This window comes from Scylla paramamosain, chromosome 2 (assembly GCF_035594125.1).
Source record: "Scylla paramamosain isolate STU-SP2022 chromosome 2, ASM3559412v1, whole genome shotgun sequence".
NCBI classification, from domain to species: domain Eukaryota; kingdom Metazoa; phylum Arthropoda; class Malacostraca; order Decapoda; family Portunidae; genus Scylla; species Scylla paramamosain.
The window spans coordinates 39,709,317-39,730,737 of record NC_087152.1 but is presented as its reverse complement, the minus strand read 5'-3'; the positions used below and the strand labels follow the sequence as shown (position 1 = coordinate 39,730,737).

The 21,421-nt window shown below is 39.8% G+C and overlaps 2 protein-coding genes across 8 annotated transcripts in view; one reads left to right on the top strand and one right to left on the bottom strand.

The window, feature by feature from the left end:
• The window catches only part of LOC135114927 (uncharacterized), a 364,637-nt gene that overhangs the window by 92,769 nt on the left and 250,447 nt on the right, over positions 1-21,421 (bottom strand). Inside the window, exon 7 of one of the 7 annotated variants that reach the window (XM_064031269.1) lies at positions 9,532-9,916. The exons of 5 other annotated variants lie outside the window; for them this stretch is intronic. Coding sequence is in view for 1 of the 2 variants with exons in the window: in XM_064031208.1 (XP_063887278.1) it covers positions 9,815-9,916 (102 nt within the window). In the remaining variant the exon portion in view is untranslated. Of the gene's footprint in view, positions 1-9,531; positions 9,917-21,421 lie in introns of those variants that run through there. One more of the 7 variants, XM_064031208.1, reaches the window with a different exon arrangement.
• Positions 1-21,421, top strand: part of LOC135114921 (PDF receptor-like) — a 150,739-nt gene that overhangs the window by 66,520 nt on the left and 62,798 nt on the right. Inside the window, 1 exon segment of the mRNA XM_064031195.1 lies at positions 4,661-4,798. Within this exon segment, the coding sequence (XP_063887265.1) occupies positions 4,666-4,798 (133 nt within the window). The 5' untranslated portion in view covers positions 4,661-4,665.

Here is a 21,421-nt window from a genome sequence, read left to right as displayed (position 1 = left end):
CCTATCAAAACATCACTGATTGCTATGAATTGTTGATGAATGTTTTTTTTTTTTTTCAATCATGCATAAACTCACAACAATAGCTTAATGAAGATAGCTACCAAACAACCTCAAATATTCCAGTGTTTTTGTGTGTGATATTGCAATAGAGCCCATGAGAATAAAGAATTTTATTGTAGCGCCAACGGACACATACGAATATAACCATACTGTAAATACACACTTTTTAAGGCTTTAAATATATTAATTTTGGACGAAAGTATTTTTGTGATGCAGGAATGTAGATTATTATTCACTACACACTCACGGACCGTATTCTTTAAACGTTTCGTCGCCTTATCTCGACTACTTTTAAGGCTATGTAGAGCAAGTAATTGGGATTTCCGAGAATGTTATCGTGATTCTAGTGAAAGCGTAATAAAGATTCTGCACCCTCAAAAGGAAAAAACATCCTTGAGAACTTGATTAATTGTGTGTCCTTTGAAAAACAGTCCCCTTGAAAACAGTTCATATGAAAGAAAGTGTTGAAGAATACGAGCTCGAGTCAAGATACTCCAACAACACGTGTGGGAAGGAGTGGTGGGCGAGATGGTGTGTGTGTGTGTGTGTGTGTGCCAGACGGCGGCCGTGTCTTCCAGGTCTGGCGAGGTGCCCACGTGTTGGTAATGAGGATAAACATTGCGGGGGTTAAGTGCTGCATGGAGCACGTCCCTACCTTTATTATCTCTCTCTCTCTCTCTCTCTCTCTCTCTCTCTCTCTCTCTCTCTCTCTCTCTCTCTCTCTCTCTCACACACACACACACACACACACACACACACACACATACACAAAGTATATCACAAAAGCAGACGTCTGCGTTTCTTGTGGCGATGTGGATACTTAATTTGGAAACTTTGCACGCAGGGATAAAGGTTATGATTTTTTTGGTGTTGCAGTGACGGTTGCTGTTGATGTTGTTGTTGCTCTAGTTGTCTTTTACGTATGTTGTTGTTGTTGTTGTTGTTTTCTACGATGGTGATTTGTTATTTATTCTGTTCCTGCTGCTAAGTTTAAGAATGGAGATGAGTTACAATTTCACGTCACTGAGATTCAATAAGGATTCATGTCATTTGGTGTGGATCATCTGGTCATCACTGAATCATTTAGAGTCAACTGGGAATCACGTCATTTGCCACTCGAAACAAACGTTCGCAAATAGATGAACTGCCCTATTTCCTGGATCTTATAATTTCTTGGGTCTTTTTTGACAGCGGAGCACCAGACTATTTTACTTTGTCTTCTGCATCTTCTGTCACACCCATCACCTGCATGTCTTCCTTCATTGCATCTATAAACCTTCTCTTTAGTCTTCCTCTCCTCCTCCTGCCTAGTGGTTAGTCTCCAGTCTCGTGTAGCTACATGTTTATTTTAGTTCACTGGAGGGTGAGTGTGTACTACGCGTATTGCACTCTCTGGTACACAAACCAAATATACAAACATTCATTACGCAATACCTGGTGAGAGAATTTTTTTTATCACACACACACACGCGCGCGGGTGTGTGTGTGTGTGTGTGTGTGTGTGTGTGTGTGTGTGTGTGTGTGTGTGTGTGTGTGTGTGTGTGTGTGTGTTACTTTGTTCCATTAATCATTACAGAATATATAGAATTTGAGTCAAGCAAGGTACATGGTGGGTGAAATAGAATGAAATAGTTATGATGTTGAATGGAAAATCTTTAAGAGAGCAATGACAGTGGCTAATGGATAGATAGAACCATTTAGACGCCCTGACAGGAGGTGAGCCAGCAACAACTCAGCGCAGGATACCCGTCAAGAGCATCCAGCACCAGCTGACAATGCTTGTAGGCTATGGCTTTTTGCCTGTTTTTTTTTCTTTTTTTTCAGTGCTGCTTTTTTCATGGAATTATTATGGAACCGTTATTAAAAAAAGTGGTATGTAATGGAGAAAAGTATGCCTGGACACGATGATGTTATTATATTTTAGATAAGGCGGAGAGAAAGAATGGTAAGCAGCCTTTATAACAAAGTGTAGGCTCAAGACAACGGCAACTTCTTATGGAGAGGATACACGCGTGCACACAGCTGCTGAAAAACTGGTGATATGGGGAAGATTTTATGTCTGATGCCTTTTCTGACGCAACCCTTTTTATTTATCCTGGCTTAGGAGCAACTGACTGTCTTCAGTCTCTCTCTCTCTCTCTCTCTCTCTCTCTCTCTCTCTGATCGCCGCAATCTTCTCTCGGTATTTTTAAGTTAATTGCTCTTATTTTGCTAATTGCATCTTTCCTCTCTTCTTGCTGCCTCGCTGCACAAGATTTTATACTTTCTCTCGGCTCTCTTCTTTCCACTTGTCAAATGCAAGACTTAACCAGTATTACCATTAATTTAACCCTTTCTCTGGTAAACCCTGCCTGTTTCTGTATTTTCTCTTTGAACTCTTTCAAGACAGAGGTTTCAAGACATCTATCCTCCATTTTTCGATGTTTTTTTTTTTCCTCTGTTTAGGGACTCTCTCTCTCTCTCTCTCTCTCTCTCTCTCTCTCTCTCTCTCTCTCTCTCTCTCTCTCTCTCTCTCTCTCTCTCTCTCTCTCTCTCTCTCTCTATATTTTTTTCCTTTTTTTTTCGAACTTTTGTTGTCCTTGGGCAGTGCCAAGCTTACATAAAAAAAAAAAAAAACACTGAGGTGCACTGGCCTGTGCTGCAGTGACTGAGGAACTGGCCTCAGTGGTGTACTCGTGCAACAAAACGTTACTTGCCGGATAATGTAGTGAAAAAAAGAAGAATGTTACTGCCTAGAGCCCTGTTTCCTTCAGTATGATTTTGAAGACTGGTGGTAGTGGTGGTAGTGATGGTGATAGTGGTGGTGGCGGTGTACTATAGACTGTTGTAGTGAAATTCTGACGGCATCTTTATTTGCTGTATCGCTCTTAACAACATTCCTAATCAGGAAACCGACTGTAGCCTCATCTTGAAGCTTGAGAGTTCTACTGTCATGATACGCTTAAGATAATAAACGCATAAAGAAATTCAACAAGCACGAGTATGACAAAAGCCTAACGCTGGAAGACACCTAGCTAAACGGCAAATTTCAAATCGCTATAATAGAAAAATAAAAAAGTGAGAAGGACGAAGTTCTGTTCTATACAACATTTCATAGAAAATATAATAGTGCATCTAATGGTACGCGTATGACTCCGCTCTTACTGAGACAACACTAATGTAAGAAATGTTGGCCATATTACAAAAATTTCAGCTTGATTTGCTTATTAGCCCATGAGTTGCAGTGAGGCGTTTGTACATGCTAAATGCAAATCTAGATTGTAAATAGTTAGTTATGTACACACGTATGACATGACTTTATATGAAATTTCAACAGAAATGGTCTGAGTATTTACTGAAGAACAACATGAAACATCCTACCACTTCTTGCAAGTTACCTCATGTAGTGAGTTTTGGTCAGATCGGCCTCGTAGTTCTGGTGATGTAATCTTGCGGATGTGTAACCGTTGTGCCGGGGCGGGCTGGGTTGCACGGCTTATACACAAGACCCACCTACTTGTATCTTCACTCCGGTCACAGTAAGACGGCTTAACTACCGGCTTACTATCACCTCCAGAACGGCTCTAGTGTCTCGCCGGAACACATCTGATCGACTAATGTACACCTGATTCCGGTGAACAATACAACAATACTTGTAACAGATATCACCATAGCCATGTTTATCGGTACAAAGGAAGTCAGACGGATAAAAGAATAAAGGTGCATCCAACTTCCACATCAGTGTGTTCTTTTCACGGCACCATCAAAGGCCCTCGTGACATCCTATCAATTGTGCATCCACTGACAGGAATACTTTTATCTTTTTTTTTTTTATTTCCATTTCATAGTTCTCTCTCTCTCTCTCTCTCTCTCTCTCTCTCTCTCTCTCTCTCTCTCTCTCTCTCTCTCTCTCTCTCTCTCTCTCTCTCTCTCTGAGACATTAATAGTCTTCATGAAAGAGCAAATGATTTCATTCCTGAGAATCTTTATTCAAGAATTAAATTAAATATTTTCATTTAAAGAACCAGAAGTGCATTTTCATCCTATTCTTAATTAAAACTATAATATTACTAACTTTTCTCATACAGCACATTCCAACTGCAACACATATGTGAGCAACCATTCATCAGGCGAGTCAGGAGTTACAGCCAGTTGGTAGGGGTTGGACGTCTGTACAGAACTTCATGCGGAAAACTAACGAGCTTCCATATTTTTCTTCATAATTGGCATTGTATTCCTGCCAGACTTTGGGATCCTGAGCGCGACACTTCAGGAGATGCGGGGAAAAAAATGTAGATGACTTGCATAGTTTTTAGGCGAGAATGTGCGCGCGAGGCAGGCGAGAGAGAGAGAGAGAGAGAGAGAGAGAGAGAGAGAGAGAGAGAGAGAGAGAGAGAGAGAGAGAGAGAGAGAGAGAGAGAGAGAGAGAGAGTCTGTAAACGCAACGCACACACACACACACACACACACACACACACACACACACACACACACACACACACACACACACACACACACACAATGAACACTTTTATACGTTCTTGTCTAGTTTGCATAGCCACTTATTCATTCTATTGTTACCCAGAATCACACCTTCATTTACATGCGTGTGTCTTTCCAGCAGAGATGGAGGAGGCTGCCAACAACGTGTCGGCCATGAGAGGTGACTACAGCTGGGAGCCGCCGCCTCCCTGGATGTTTGGCAGCCAGGAGCACTGCGAGACTTACTACCTGCCCGCCGCTACATCCTTCGTCGATGGTGAGTCATTCAGTGAGTGTATATACCTTGTCTCTATAGCTCGTATGTACTTTGATCTCCCGTTACGACTGTTTTTAAGGGCCTATAGATGGTTGGTTAGGCATTTTTCTTTCTCAGCAGAGTTATGAAAGAGTTCTTGAAATCCACAGCAACGTCCGCTGTAGTCTGTCAATAGCAATCCAGATAAAAAGCCAGGATGTGAAAGACTACGATCCTATGCTGGCTGGTCAGGTGTATGATTTGTTCTTCAATGTGTTAGTGCTATGACTTCACTCCTTCATATGTTTGTAGTGGAAATAATTAGGGTTTGTATGATTCTAGTGAACAAAGGATTCTTTACCATCAACTGGAAAAACGCTAATGAGAAGCCGGCTGATAATTTCCGTGGCTTTTGCAAATAGTGCTTTTGAGAGTCCCAAACGTTTTATCATTCCAGTTTTTGTAAAGTTGAGTCATCAAATTACGAGGCTTGTTGGGTGATTAGAAAATATTATACATGTTACGTCCATCTATTACAAAGATTGTACAGATCATAACCCCCAAACAAAGGTAGATAAATAATAGAAAATAACTTGCCAATAACTTTATAACGAATGTCGGGGAGAGAGAGGGAGATTAAAAAGAAAGAAAAAAGTCTGGCTAAACGCAACTCATTCCAAGTTAATGAGCTGAGAACTTCAAAATAATCAAATTACCCAAGTTACCGAGGCGACTTGTGAAAAGAAAGGTAAACCAAAGAAAACCTGTCCCGGAATTTATCAGCGAAAGCCTGACGGAGTGAGCACAGTAGGAAACCCTTGAGATAAGTAAGAATAGATAGTTTTGTGAGGCGGGGACGGCGTAGGAGCAGTTAACGAGGCCGAGAAAAGCAGTAACCATAAAGATACCGGCGGACTGCGAAACACTGAAGAGAGTCAGGGAAACTGATAAGACGAAGACGCTGTAACTCCAGTGTGTTTAGAGGTGATGTGTAGAGGCGCCGCGACACACACGAGGGGGACTTACTCCACACACAGGCAGGCAAGGACTCTGTATAAATCCCCGCCACCTTAGAAGGGATGAACGACTGACGGAAGTGATCCAGTTTGGTCGCCTTTAGTGAACCTGACTCAACAAGAAATAAAACATTGCAATTCTAAACATTTATACTCGTAAATGAAAACATCTGAAATCCGTCAGGAATGGAATAATCAATAATTTTTAAATCTAATTGCTTCCTTTTGAGATTAATTTATCTTAATTTGAAATTAATTTGAAATTAAGCAGTTTTAATCAAGCTGTGAAAATGGTATAGATTTTAATTCTGAATAAATACGGGTAGAGTACATATCTACTAATGAAGATGAGAAGGAACTGCGTGGCATGTGGAGGAAATTACTTTTGAAACTCTGAACAGCTGACACAAGCAGGTATGATAAGCAGACCAAAAGTTGTGTTGCATATTTTAAGGAGCAATTAATAAACCAAAATAAATTAAATTCATAAATAGTCGTCAGCATCTGAGTGCAGAGAGTATTAAGTTAATAGCAATTAGTTAATAGCAGAATCATGTAATACCATTGATGTTAATGGATTAGGAAGAATAATGAGATGTGCTTGCTATTATATTATGTAAATGGACTCTAGTTGTATAACACATTTAAAAGCAAAATACTGATGTGAGAAACTCTTGAAAGTTCCAGAAATGTACAAGCTGACGACACAAGTAACACGCTAAGTGGCGATGATCCATTCGTGATATAAAATAGTCAGGGAACAATTCCTCACGAAATCATATAACAGGCAATGACTAGAAAGAAAGCGTTCAGCTGTTTGGGAATATTCTTAATGCTGGAAGATTCAAAAGCAGTGGAAACTCAGAAATATAGTGATAGTAATCTGGACTTGAGCGGTCACCATATTTCTTTGGGACAGACTGAAGGTAAGCACTTGGGAATTAGAATAAAAGAATGGCAACGAAGGGACGGTAAAAGAAAGGAAGGCAGACTTGAAATTAGATGGGAAGATTAGAATACTGAGATGAGTCTTGCATGGGTGGCCCGGAACAGACGGACAGCTGATAGAGATAAGTGGGAAAGGTTTGGGTGGCGTTTGCACTGCAGTGGACTCATAGATGTTGATGATGAAAGGCAAACACAGTTCCAGCAAGCAGTGAAGATGGATGTAACAGAAAGAAACAACAGTATTCAAAGGGTGCAGGTGTGACCAAGGACGCATGGGAAGGATTTACGTCATGATCCGAGGCCTCGAAAGGATCGAGGCCGAAGAGAGTAAGTGATTTACCATTAGAAGGAATTTTACGAAGTCAAATTGTTGAATAATAAAGAGGAGGATTAAAAGAAATGGTTTTAAAGTGAACTTGTAGAAAAGGTTTAGTATTTTCACTTCCACGGTCGTTCTTTGTTGACATTCAAAGCAATAAGAAGATTGGTTACAGAGCCAGAAAAAAAAAAAAAAGCCTTTCACTGTTAAGGTCGTCTTTCCTTAACATTCCTAGCACTGTAAAAACGGTTTCCATGGAGATACAAGAGAGAAAAGAGGGAATACAGTAAGTTAATCTTGTCTTTTTTACACCATATATTTACAATAGCTTACACGAAAATAGTGCCCAAAATAGTGACAGGTATTAGAGGAGAATATTTGTGTAGGAGCGAATGAGTTAATTGACGTTTTTCAGGTTACAGAAATATTCAAAACAATAACACAAAGAAGAGCTTAAAAAAGAAAAAAGTACGTGATTAAAGGAAAAATGTTAACCAGTGAAAGGGTTAAATGAAAAAATTCAAATTGAAAAAAAAAAAAAAACACATTGTCATCTGGGTGAACACAGGCGGAACGGCCGAAGCGCAAAATAAAATCTCGATATTTCACAACTAAATGTCAAATGTCGCTCTGAGTTAAGTTAGTTAGATTACGTGGTGTCATATTTAACAATAGAATTTTCAAGTGAAGAGGCGAAAAATATTCCACTGCTACAAACACGAATATAGAGAGGATGAATGAAGCTCCACGTGATGGTACGCTAGGAGGACTAGAAAGCATCCTCTCTGCCCCCTCTGGCGTGAACATCTGACGAATTCAATCACAATAAAGGTGGATCAAATGGCGACTTTTCAGTATTTTTAGATGCAGATAAGGATGTTTATTTGCAATGCTTGTGGATGCAGATGTAATTAGCCGTAACGTGGATATTTTTTAGCTATCAAGAGAATTCACAAGTAACTGAGAATTGCAGGTACTAACAAATAAGTAGATATATGTTATTATTGTTCCATTTCTTACTGATTTCCTGCAAGTGACAGCGCGCCACCCACTTCCGGCCAGACGCCAGACCGACAGATTTGATTAGGAAACGATACCCTGCAGGAGGCGAGCAGGGGATACACACACACACACACACACACACACACACACACACACACACGCACGCACGCGCACACACACACACACACACACAGACACACATTCCTCCCCCTTCTCTCTCTCTCTCTCTCTCTCTCTCTCTCTCTCTCTCTCTCTCTCTCTCTGCAGTTCCCAGAATATTTTCTTTTCAGTCAGCTGCATGTTATCGGTCACTTATACTGGTGGATGGCTTTAGTTAGAAAATTAAACCATAATATCTGAAGAAGGTTTCCGTGCACAGAAATAAACTAGTTGGTGTTTTGAAATACCATGCTGGGTATATTTAGGCAGCAATTGGAAGCAATAGGGTCTCCGAAATTGAGTCTGACAGAACTTCACGGCGAGTAAGCCTCAGTAACACGGCAGTCGTTCAGGTCACAACTGTATTTTCCTGGACATGTTGCAAACGCTGATTAGAAGAGAGACGTACTCGTACATCGCTGTGCGCAATAACAAGGAAGGTGTTCCCGTTGATAACCAATTAAAGATACCGAGAAACTTAAAGCAATCATCTACATTGAAAATAACGTCGTTTTGAAAATTTAGGTGAGTGATGGATATGATGAAATGAATAATAATGAAAATAAAAAAAAAACCATTTCCTGCTTACCGCAACATTCACGGAGAAGAAAAAAATAAAATAAATGAGAAGACAACGATTCAGGAAAAAGGTTTCTTAGAGAGAGAGAGAGAGAGAGAGAGAGAGAGAGAGAGAGAGAGAGAGAGAGAGAGAGAGAGAGAGAGAGAGAGAGAGAGAGAGAGAGAGAATTTTCCGTACAGTAAGCCCTGAGACCTGAGTAAATATATATTGTAAAAAGAAAATGTACATAATCGAAATGCCACTCACAGAACAGCCACCATTAACAACTCTGGAGTCCCGGAGCGAGGAGCAGTGAAGCGTTTGGTGCAGCAACGAACACAAACATGACAGTCATTGGTTACGCGTTATTTATTTATTCTATTGTATTTGCTTTTATCTAATTATCTTATTTATTTGTTTTATTTATTTTATCTTTATTTATCTATTTATTCATTTATTTATTTATTTATCTATTTTTATTTATTTATTTATTTATTTATATACTTTTTGCTATTCCAAGGTTAGCGTCACTTTCCTCTAAGATAAACGAGGACACACGGTCAACACACATCACTCTAATGGAAGAGTTATCCACTATTCTCAATCTTTCATTCCTTTTACTGGTAAACTCTGAAACTCCCTGCCTGCTTCTATATTTTCTTCAGTTTTTGTCTTGAACTGTTTCAAGAGAAAGGTTTCCAGAAACTTATTCAAATTTTGGATAACCCTTTTGACAACACTCTTTGGGGACTAAAACCTTTAGTGAGTTTATCTATTTATTTTCTTTATTTTTACGGTACTTTCGTCGCCCTGGTTCAGAGTTTTCTGTTACATAAAGAAAAAAAAAGCTCATTGCGTTCTTCCAGTCATCAAGGTGCGTCGGGTTAGGCAACACTGGGGTATTGTCCTCACACTCATGGCGCCCCTCAGCATAGTTCTTGGGACCAGATCAATGAGACTCACGGTTACGGGTTACTTGGAGGGACACGTGGCAAGGTCAGCTTTCTGGGTGGGGGTGCCGGCCAGGCCACAACTCAGGTCCCGGCCAACAACAGGCGGCCGTTCATCACAGCAAGGCAAACAAGAACAGCACGGGACCAGCACACCGACATGCACATCCACCGCTCACTCCACGTCTGCTCGGTGAATTCCAATTAAAAGAGAGGAGCTTGTAATTCTGCAAATCCTATTAAACTCAAACCTTAGAAAATAGTCAAACTAATCTCCTTTTCAGAAACTAATGCACACTGGCCATTTTCACTTTGTTATAAAAAGCCGTATCTAATTACGTTATATTTGCAGTGAATGACGTGCACTCTCTCTCTCTCTCTCTCTCTCTCTCTCTCTCTCTCTCTCTCTCTCTCTCTCTCTCTCTCTCTCTCTCTCTCTCTCTCTCTCTCTCTGTATGTGCATGTGTGTGTGTGTGTGTGTGTGTGTGTGTGTGTGCGCAATATATGCTTTCTTTAAGACGTCGGCGAGCACCAGCCCTGCACCACGCCGCGCACCACAACAGGTTGTGGGTGCACCTTCACAAACATCGCCATTATTAATTAAGGATGACGAAACGATTTTTTTTGTACCTCTGTTATATTTTTCCAAAATAAGTACAAAAGCTGGCTCACAGATGCTCACTTTTTTTTTTTTTTTGTAATCTCCGAATACTTCTTCAAGCAGCCAAACTTATGTTCAGTTATAAGTTCACTAAATTATCACTTCACAAAGGCATGCATGTGTGTGTGTGTGTGTGTGTGTGTGTGTGTGTGTATATATATATATATATATATATATATATATATATATATATATATATATATATATATATATATATATATATATATATATATATATATTCTACCGTTATTTTCATGCTAACTGCTCTTCTGATCTTGCTAATTGCATGCCTCCCTTCCTCCCGCAGCCTCGCTGCACAAGACTTTCTTCTTTCTCTCACTCCTATTCTGTCCTCCTCTCTAATGCAAGAATTAACCAGTATTCTCAATCATTCATCCCTTTCTCTGGTAAACTCTGGAACTCCCTTCCTGTTTCTGTATTTTCACTTTCTATGATTTGAATTCCTTCAAGAGGGAGATTTCAAGACACTTATCCTTCAATTTTTGACTACTGCTTTGGACCCTTTTCTGTGACTGACATTTCAGTGGGCTTTTTTTTTTTTTAATTAGATTTTTGTTGCCCTTGGACAGTGTCCCTCCCACATAAAAAAAAAAAAATATATATATATATATATATATATATATATATATATATATATATATATATATATATATATATATATATATATATATATATATATATCATTAAACGTCATCCATAGGTGAGCATTTAAAATTTTTTTTAGATATTTTCTTTATATCTAGCAAGAGTCTTATTCCTTTTTGAAATTTGGTTGATGACTTCACCGTGGCTACTCATGCTTGCTATGTCGCGATTTCGGGTTCATTAACTTTGTACTTAGTGAGTTGTCCCTTGTCGAATGATATTTTACATGTTCACTTGTAGACTGTGTACTTGACATTCATTTACGTACGGAACAACACGCACAGTATCACCTTACACGGCATCTGCTTGGCCCAGTGAAGAAAGGCGTCCTCTGTCAACTTAAGTGGACGACTACGCGGTTGTCTTCCTCCCTTGTTCTGCCCCGCCTGCCTCCCTGGTCCTGTCCCCCTTGCCTTCCTGACCCTGCCGTCATATCTCCCTGTTTCTGTTCTTCCCCTTCCCTCTCCCTGAACTCCCACCACCATGGTCCTTCTGCCCTGCCTCCCCCTCCCTGCCTCGGTAGCCGCGGACACTGTGTGCACAGGACAGGCAAGAGCCGATCACTTCCATTGGAATCCGGATTATTAGCTGTACTCGGAGGATCAACTGACGTGCATTATGTTCTCTTTTTCTTCTGTGGCTTAGTCTTACTCGATTTTTATTTAGTTTTTATTGTTTTTTTTTTATCTTTGTTTCTTTTCAGCAAATCTTTCATATCAACAGTGTATTCATCTCAGTTCATGTAAAAAAAAACTTCTTACTATTCGAATACTGTTTCCCCACTTGTAACTTCCCCATCATAATTTCCATCACGCGATTCTCCACACGCCGACATCTACTGTTCCACCATCATTTATACAGCTTCCTCTCACTCACTCATCCCTGCTGCTTCTTCACCTTTCCCACTCTGCATACCACCCACTAATTACAAGCTGGTAGAGGGGAGAGGGAACGCTAAAGGTTAACAGAAATTCACGAGGAATGCTTTAAGTAAGCACGCACAAGTGTGGCATTAATTACCTTGGAAGATAAACACAGGAATCAACTCGAATTTCGGCCTTCTTCTCCATTACTTCCTGATACATGACTGCTCGAGGGAAGCTTTTAACGACCCTTTCCTCCATTAGATGACACACCCATTAAAGAGTGTCATAAAAAAAACACCTGCAACCGTCTAAGGAAAGCTGGGCAAAATGGAAAATCCCCAGGTCTTTCACTGAATTATCATAGGCACTTTAATATCACAATGGTGGGAAATATACGGTTGTATGAGTAAGTGCTTCCCTTCCCGCCGCTAATGGAGCCTTTCGTCCCCTCCATCCACCCTTAGCACTAGCCTCGCAGCTCGGTATGCGTGAGGCGCAGTTTGTTTGTAGTGCAGCTTAATTTTTCAGTCGCCCTCACTTGTTTTGCATCAACACTGGGATCTCTCTCTCTCTCTCTCTCTCTCTCTCTCTCTCTCTCTCTCTCTCTCTCTCTCTCTCTCTCTCTCTCTCTCTCTCCTGAATTATTATCCTTCTGTCATTCCTCCCTAATCGCTCCAATAATCCAGGAATTTTTACTAATGACAGACATCTCAGCAGCGTGTGTTTATTCAGTCATACTTGTGGTAAATGTTAAAATTAGCCAAGATAAGACAACGAAAGATTTAAGAATTCGGACCCAAGAGCCAGGCGTGTTTGATCTTATTGTTGCCCTTGTGTACTGTGCAACCTCCAGATAGAAAACCATTTATTGAAAATTTCTAAATATAATAATTTAGCATAAATACATTCTGTTTTGGATAACTAATTGTTGACACCTGTGATAGAGCCGTTCTTTTTAGGTATATATACCTAATTCAGTAAGTTCACATACCATCTAGGTGGTCTCCTAAACAATAGATAAGTGTGAGTGTTTGACGCTCAGTGATGGAGTAGTTCCTTTCTGCTGCTGTGCATAACCTAGAAGCATAAACTATTGGTTGGGAGGTGAATTTCTCTCTTGCATCAAAATTCCTCCTATGCCTTTTTCAGAGTCGTCGGCACACCGAATAAAATCTTTGCTATAGTTGGGGAAGATGAGTATTGGTGCACTAGTTGGGTTAATTTTCAAAATTTCAGACGCTTGGCTTTGAGTTGGTCTCCAAGTGAAGGTTGCCTTTTTATTTGACAACGAACTTAATTGGTGTACAATGTCAGAGTAATCTTCTAACTGCCTATACTATAGACTGATCTTTTCTTAGTCCATTTCTGTCTACTTGGTGTCTTGCAAGAAACTGCATTTCTCTGAATTTACCTTTAGGCCTTCCGAGGCTAGTCTGGGAAAGTTTACTCTCTGTTTATCAATTTGAATATCATCAAGAAATACACTAGCGGCGTTTCCAGTTAGTCCATGTAGAAATGTATTCATTAATTTTATGTATGTTAGAGGAATGTTGGTTAATCCAAAAGGCATACGTTAAATTCTATAGTGCCCTGGTGAGTCATCGTCCAGTTTTGTTTGCCAGAAGGCTGATTTTAAGTCAAACGTACTGAACAGTTTGTTCTCCGTTCCGAGACTTTTAAGAAAATTTGCTATCACTGGCAGTGATTGTCTGTCAAGGGTAAGTTCTCTGTAGCTAATTACTGGTCTTACAGTACAGTCTGATTTTGATGCAGGAATGGATGGAAAGTTCCAAGAACTCAATAACATCTGCAGGCATTTAATTTGTCAGCTGATCTACTGCAGCGATTTGTAAATGTGGGAGTCTATAACATGCAGAGATATAAATGGACTGTGTACCTGACTTGAGCTTAATCTGGTGTTTGAATACGTTCGTTTTTGCCAAAAGCGTCCCGGCAAAGCTATCGCGTTCCGGTGCTTCATCAGTAATTCTCTCTTGTTCTCTTCCAAGGCGTGGGTTCGTATCCCCTGCCGCCACACCGTAAACTCAGCCCTGTGAGTCCGTGTTGATGGTATATTCTTCTCTGCTTACCACTGTGGTTGGAATTGCTTCACGTTTTATTGTGTTCATTACTGACGGAATGTGGCAATCTGGATAATACATGACAATTCCTTTCCCTTTTCTTATAACAAAACTAAAGTTCTTCACAGGTTAACAAAGCTCAGCGCCTACCAATCACACAACATGTCTCTCTTTTGCAGAATGCTATTAATACACAGTTTATCAGCATACTGATGGTGACGATGATACTGATGCCACAAAGGCGACCTGAAGATATTCAACATATTCGATGTTACTGTGAAGCTTTCAGTGTAGAGATAGGAACCTCATCAAGCACATCTTTCCAAACCAGCACGTTCCCCAAGCCAGCTCCAATGTTGTTTTCAATCGTGCGTTTTCATGGTTGAGTGCTGTGAATCCCGGGATGACGCAATACTAGTACTTCCTGACGTGCTGGCGTCTTGAGGCCTCGCTCACATACAATAGTTAGTCCGCTAGTAAGTTCTGGCAAGGTTACGGTTACTTGTGTGCTAAATTTATGCTGGGTTAGAAAAAGAAGATATATAAATTAATAAACTTGACGTTCGTTTATCATTGTCGTTGATTTTTAAATATCTATTGAAAAATATTTCAGATATTGTACAAAACCTAAAAACCTGCTTCAAATCCAGTAATGAAATAAAACAGTTAAATTCTATAGCATAATAATGAAGTTATTCACTTTTTTTTTTCGAAACATGCACATTTCATTAGTAAAACTCTGAAAAAGAAATAAAAGTGTCTTTAGAATCACTTTTTGTTTCCGGATATTCTCTTCCCATTTCGTGAGCTACATTGATATACAATGAGCTTCTTTTCGATTTCATTTGCTTTTGCTTCGATTTTTCTTCCGACTTATTCAGCTAAGGTACATTAAATATTTCCCTCAGAACTTTGGCATCGGAAAAATCAGGCAGATTTCTTGAAAAGTCTCCCCTAACAAATCCAAGACATTTGCAAATCGTTTCGCTAATCTTATATTGATATTAAACTGAGGCAGCAAACCGTCTGATGCCTTTCACTAATCAAGTAGTAAATTACTTCAGTAGTAATATCTACACTAAGGCATCCAGCAATTCACCTTCACCTAATGAGGACACTTAACACCTGGGTGAGCAATGATATCACGGTCACTCATGAAGGTGGCGGGAGCGATTCTCAGCTGCTCCATAATTCCACCCTGAGTTTGCTGACGCGCTGTAGATCAGACTGATCGCCACGTAGCTTCCGGTCATTACACTGTAACAGTCGCGGTGGCACTCCGGCGAACATGCCATCACAAAGTTATTCATCATTAATGAAGTGTTTGAATGCTAGTTTCAAACTGAACACTGCAGTTTCTCAGTGCATGAGCAAATTACATTAATTTGATTGAAGTGTTTGTAATGTTTAGCGTTTCATCTAGAGAGGCACGGCAATAACATGAGATCAGCTCAAGTGTCTGGACTTCTCTAGACTGCATAACACAGCAAAATGAGAGCCGTTAAGTCTTGCCGCGTCCTGCCTCCAATGGCTAATCAAGCGCTGCACAGCACATCCCAGTGCGACAGCATTTTCAGCCTTCGAGTGTGTCTGCAAATTGTTTCGGCTTCTAGTCTTGCGCTACAAACATAACGAAAAATTCTCTCTTGATTTTTCCCCTTCGCTTCAGTAAGGTAGCACCGTTCCTGTCTCCTCTCTTTCTAAAGCTGAACTTTGCTCAGATCTATATGCATGGTCAGTACTATCTCAGTTCTAGATTTCTACATCACCTTTATGGTCCTTCAAGCTTAAGTTACACGCACGAATATAATTAATACTTCAGAATTTTTTTCTATTCCCCTTTGTCCCTGACACTCGGAACGCATCTGCATTTGAATGAGTTCCTCTAACTATATATCATTATAAGATTTTAATTTCAGACCGGAGGGTTTTAATATTGATGCACCGCTGGCGTGTATTGTGTTGCACTCCAATGCTTCGCAGAGTGACATGACTGCTGTCTTCAATGATCATTCTAAGATAGTAACCTCGGCTATTTTTCTTTAACCAGTCTGAACTTAGTAATCATCGTAAATATGTGCTCACTTTTCTTTCTCCATAAGGTTAACTTTCATGCTGAGCTTCTAAGTAAAATATTTTGTCTTGATATCCGGTGCACTTTTCCCTTGATCTGCTGCTGCGGAGATTGATAGGTACCTTTCATCGCGAAGAAGAGTAACAAGAATCTTCCAAAAGGTTCTGTCACCCAGTGTTTTGTTTCTTGTTTTATTGAGTGGAAAGTTTAATTTTCTCCTTTTCTTATTGTGATAGTTTTCCTTCATATATTTCTGTTCTGTTAAACACAATGGCGGACATGTGGTAAACCTTGGAAAGAAAACATGGTTTAACAAGGTGTACATTTGAGTGTCCTGCCTGGGACACAGCCCATACTAGCTCCCGCTTAAGGCGACCATTCAGATAAATCTGTTACTAATTAAAAACTCGAGGCATTACTGGAATTCCCGTAGCAAATCTGGGAGACGAACAGGAACCTTCGCCACAGTGATTCAACAAGACACTTCAGGTAAGACAAGTATGCTCTTCTTGAATAAAAACGAAGAGTTAAAGACGAGGTTAGGTTCACGCAGCCTGAGGCTGCGTGAACATCATAATGCTGAACGCTCACTTGAAAGCAAAATTTTGTGTCAGAACCAGAAGTGAAGAGTGGGAGGGGGGAACACTGCACCTTGTACTGCAGTGATTCCCATCACACCCTTATGATTGCTGGGTGGAAGGAAAGGTGAGGCAATGTAAAGGAAAAGACATGGGTGAAAAGCAGGAAAAGAAAAAAAGACAAATGGGGTAAAGCAAAGGTGAGAGGAAAGAAGGGAGACAGGGAGGGAGGAAGAGGAGCAGAGCAGGCTGCATAAAAAATGGACTGCTAAATAACAGGTTGTCGGCCCGAAACGAGGCAATATTTTCTCGACGGTAACATATGAAAGCCACAGTAATAGTCAAGTTAGATTCACGTGATTTCAGGCACCATTTACCTGCAAACTAGCTTCCATGGGTAGAGAGATGGATTAGTAATGGCGGTTTTGTAGCACAAATGTGTCAGAATACTGCTGCAGTGCTTCCAGGGATACCGGAAGTCCTCTATAACAATGTAGGAATATTGTTACTGCTGACACTGCTGCTGTTGTATGCTGTAGATGTTACCGCTGCTGCTGCTGCTGCTGGTGCTGTTGTTGCCGCTACTACTACTACTACTTTTTTTTTTTTTTTTTTTTATGTAGGAAGGATACTGGCCAAGGGCAACAAAAATCTAATAAAAAAATGCCCACTGAAATGCCAGTCCTTAAAAGGGTCAAAGCAGTGGTCAAAAATTGGTGGATAAGTGTCTTGAAACCTCCCTCTTGAAGGAATTCAAGTCATAGGAAGGTGGAAATACAGAAGCAGGCAAGGAGTTCCAGAGTTTACCAGAGTTTACTACTACTACTACTACTACTACTACTACTACTGCTGCTGCTGCTGCTGCTGCTGCTGATGCTGTTGCTGCTGCTGATGGTGCTGCTGCTGCTACTGATACTACTCTTAGTGATAATAATAATAATAATAATAATAATAATAATAATAATAATAATAATAATAATAATAATAATGATAATAACAATAATAATAATAATAATAATAATAATAATAATAATAATAATAATAATAATAATAATAATAATAATAATAATGTGCTGGTGCGGGCCTCTTCCCGCTCACAGCTGGCAGGTCTTCTTAATACAACGTGCAACACTGTACACTGCAGAAAATAGGCCTCAAGAAGATCATTGCAGATAGGGAGGCTGCACACACACACACACACACACACAGAGAGAGAGAGAGAGAGAGAGAGAGAGAGAGAGAGAGAGAGAGAGAGAGAGAGACGGGGTGCACTTTATCTCCACACACGGATACGCTGTGCGATGAGCAGGAATTCTTCCTGCTCTCGTCACAAACATCGGGAATTAAGCAGCGCCCACGTCCACGCTGCTCACTGCCGCCAACACTACTGTGGCAATTCGAAAGTCTGGCGTTGATGCAAAGATTAAAAAGTAAATAGATAAATAAATAATGATGATAAAGATGATGATGATGATGATAATGATGATGATGATGGTTATAATATTAATAATAATAGCAACAATGATCATAATAATAATAATAATAATAATACATACATACATACATACATACATACATACATACATACATAAATAAATAAATACAGAAAAATTCAGAAAACTACATTTTTAGCTTTTCTATACAGGCTCTCGCAACCAGTCACGTCCTCTATTATATAGGCATAAGGGCGTGTGTGTGTGTGTGTGTGTGTGTGTGTGTGTGTGTGTGTGTGTGTGTGTCTCGTCCGCAGCTGGCACTAGTTCAATTTTGTTTTGTGTGTTGTTTCAAACATTAGCAACTAATACTTTTTGCAGAGAGAGAGAGAGAGAGAGAGAGAGAGAGAGAGAGAGAGAGAGAGAGAGAGAGAGAGAGAGAGAGAGAGAGAGAGAGAGAGAGAGAGAGAGAGAGAGAGAGAGACTACGCGAAATATTTTGCCATCCATTCCTGAACAAATTACTAATTACGAATTATACATTAAAGTCAATTACATAAATCTCATCCATTAATTCACTACGAAAGGAAACAATCAAGATAAATTAATACATATTCAACTGCAATAGAAAAGTACTTACATGTTCCTCATTAGTTTTTCATATCGAAGCCAAACACAATAATTATTAACACTGGCAATGCGTACTCATATAATCCTGATTTTTTTTAACATTAATTGAATGATCTGCCACATAGTTATTTCTTTCTTTCATTAATAGACCAGTAACATATTCATGTGTTTCGTGCTTATTTAATTTCTATTACTATCAAAACACGAATATGTGCACAAGTTAGTTTACTTCCTTTCGTTAATAAAACAATAATTATATTTTCATTAACTGCAGCACATTTATCTATTTATTTTTATTAACAACAATAATTGAGTTATCCGGCACCTACTTATCTATTTTCTTTCATTAACAAAACACTAAATGCATGATCTGCTACTTGTTTATTTTCCTTTAACAACTGAACAGTAATTAAGTTATACAGGACTTTCTTATTTTTATTTCCTTTCATTAACAGAACGCTAACTGAATCATATGCAACATATTTATTTTCTCTCTTTAATAAAACACTAACTGAATTAGCCTGCAGATACTTATTTGTTCATCTACTTGCTTCATTATTTTCCGCGAGGGGTAAAGAGTAGCTGCTGAGGGAGGCGGGTTAATGTACTAACTTACTTATTTTCCGCGAGGGGTAAAGAAGTGCCGAAGGAAAGGAAAGGGGACGGGAGGGGCGGGCGGTGTGCAATGCGGCGGAAAACGTGGGTTGGTTGTTGCTGTACGATATCCAATAACATTCTACGTTTTTAATTAATCATCCCTTCCCCACTCGCTCCTCCATTCCTCAAGCAGCCGAGTGTGAAGGTTACTTGGTGGTGGTGGTGGTGGTGGTGGTGATAATAGTAGTAGTAGTAGTAGTAGTAGTAGTAGTAGTAGTAGTAGTAGTAGTAGTAGTAGTAAGTAGTAGTAGTAGTAGTAGTAGTAGTAAGTAGTAGTAGTAGTAGTAGTAGTAATAATAATAATAATAATAATAATAATAATAATAACAATAATAATAATAATAATAATAATAATAATAATAATAGTAAGAAGAAGATTAAGATGATGAGAGAGAGAGAGAGAGAGAGAGAGAGAGAGAGAGAGAGAGAGAGAGAGAGAGAGAGAGAGAGAGAGAGAGAGAGAGAAGATAAAAAAAACACGGCTGAATATTGACTAGGCAACATAATAAAAAAAAAAAAAAGGAGGGCGGGGGGAGGTAAGGCTGATGTCTTAGGCGTGTTCTGATTGGCCGTGACGCGAGGGGCCGAGCGGTGGGTGCTGGAACACGTGACCCTGGGTTGTGGTAACACTGTGAGGAGCACCAGGACGCCTTACTTCATGGAATTTTCACTTGATATTGAGTCTAGGCTTGGCCGAAGTTATAAAACAAATTTCGCTGCTTTTTTTTTTTTTCTGCGACGCGTCACAGTGAAAATACCAAAACTTCATATTAGACTTTATTTCCTTCAGCAGTGGCAAGTTTCCGTGTATCCAGCACCCTTTTAAAGGGGATTACACGACAGGATTTTTTTTTTATTATATTCCGTTAAGAAATTCGTATTCTTTCGTGTACTATTATGAAATGAACTATTTTTAGGTTGTTGCTATTAATTTCACCACGAGTTTATTTTTTTATTTCCTTTTTTTTTCCTTTTTTTTTTTTTTTTTAATCATGTCTGGTACTTTTTCAAGCTCCGTTGGTTCTGGTCGTCCCCTGGCACATCACCCTCCGCGTCATTTCCTCCAAACCTCCGTCAAGACAGGTGACGCTGCGGGCTCTTGTTCCTCTTGTCTAAAAATCATGATCGTTTTGTTTAGTGTGTAAGCGTTTCATGAGTGTAGAAAGCTATTTGTTGCTCAGACGATTAAATAATTAAAATGAAGAAAAAAAGCTAGAAAAAAGCTAGAAAGAGAGGAATGTGTTGAAAAAGTATTTCGAGGTTTGAGGCCACTTGTTGTCATGCCGGCAAGAGTGATGGCATGTCTCGTATAATATCCAACACTCCCTCCCCGATCAGAGAAACACTATGCTGGGCTTGATAAATGAAAACCTTTCTGTTTCCGAAAGGCATAATTGGCAGCAGGCTGGAACCCGCCATCAAACTTGTAAGAAAAAAGCAAGGCTGAAAGCTAGTGCTCTGTAGCCAAGGCAGTGCAAAGAGATGGAGTCTGCACCAGTATCGAGAGAAAATTGGAAAGGAAAAGAAAAAGAAAACATTCTGTATCTTACAAGACCGAGAAATGCGTTACTGCTAGCTTCGAACTCTTATGAAACCTGTAAAGGCCTAATGCCTAGGCAGTACGCTTCATGATAATATTATGGAACTGATACACTGGCAGTATTGGTGCAATGCAAGAATGGAGGATGAGGAGCAACGCACACGGGTAAGAGTATAAAGCAAATAATAATCCGATCATTCAGAGATGCATTAATTTAATAACCTCTTACCAGCGACCCCTTACGCATCTACAACTACACTGCCAGGCAGTCTTCTGCGCAACATTTCCTGTTCATGGCAGTCATTCCCTCGCTGTATGATGTGAGCACCTCGCTGCCACAGCGCCAGCCACGCCAGGGTGCGCCAGTGAACACAAACAAAGCGTCTTCATTTGTTGTTTGTTACAGCATCAGGCAGGCTCTTTCGGGCTTCATTTTCAGTAGAAGTTTTCAAGCCAGAAAGGGCTCTCACATTTTCCTGAGAAAATTACTAAGATTAAAAAAACCG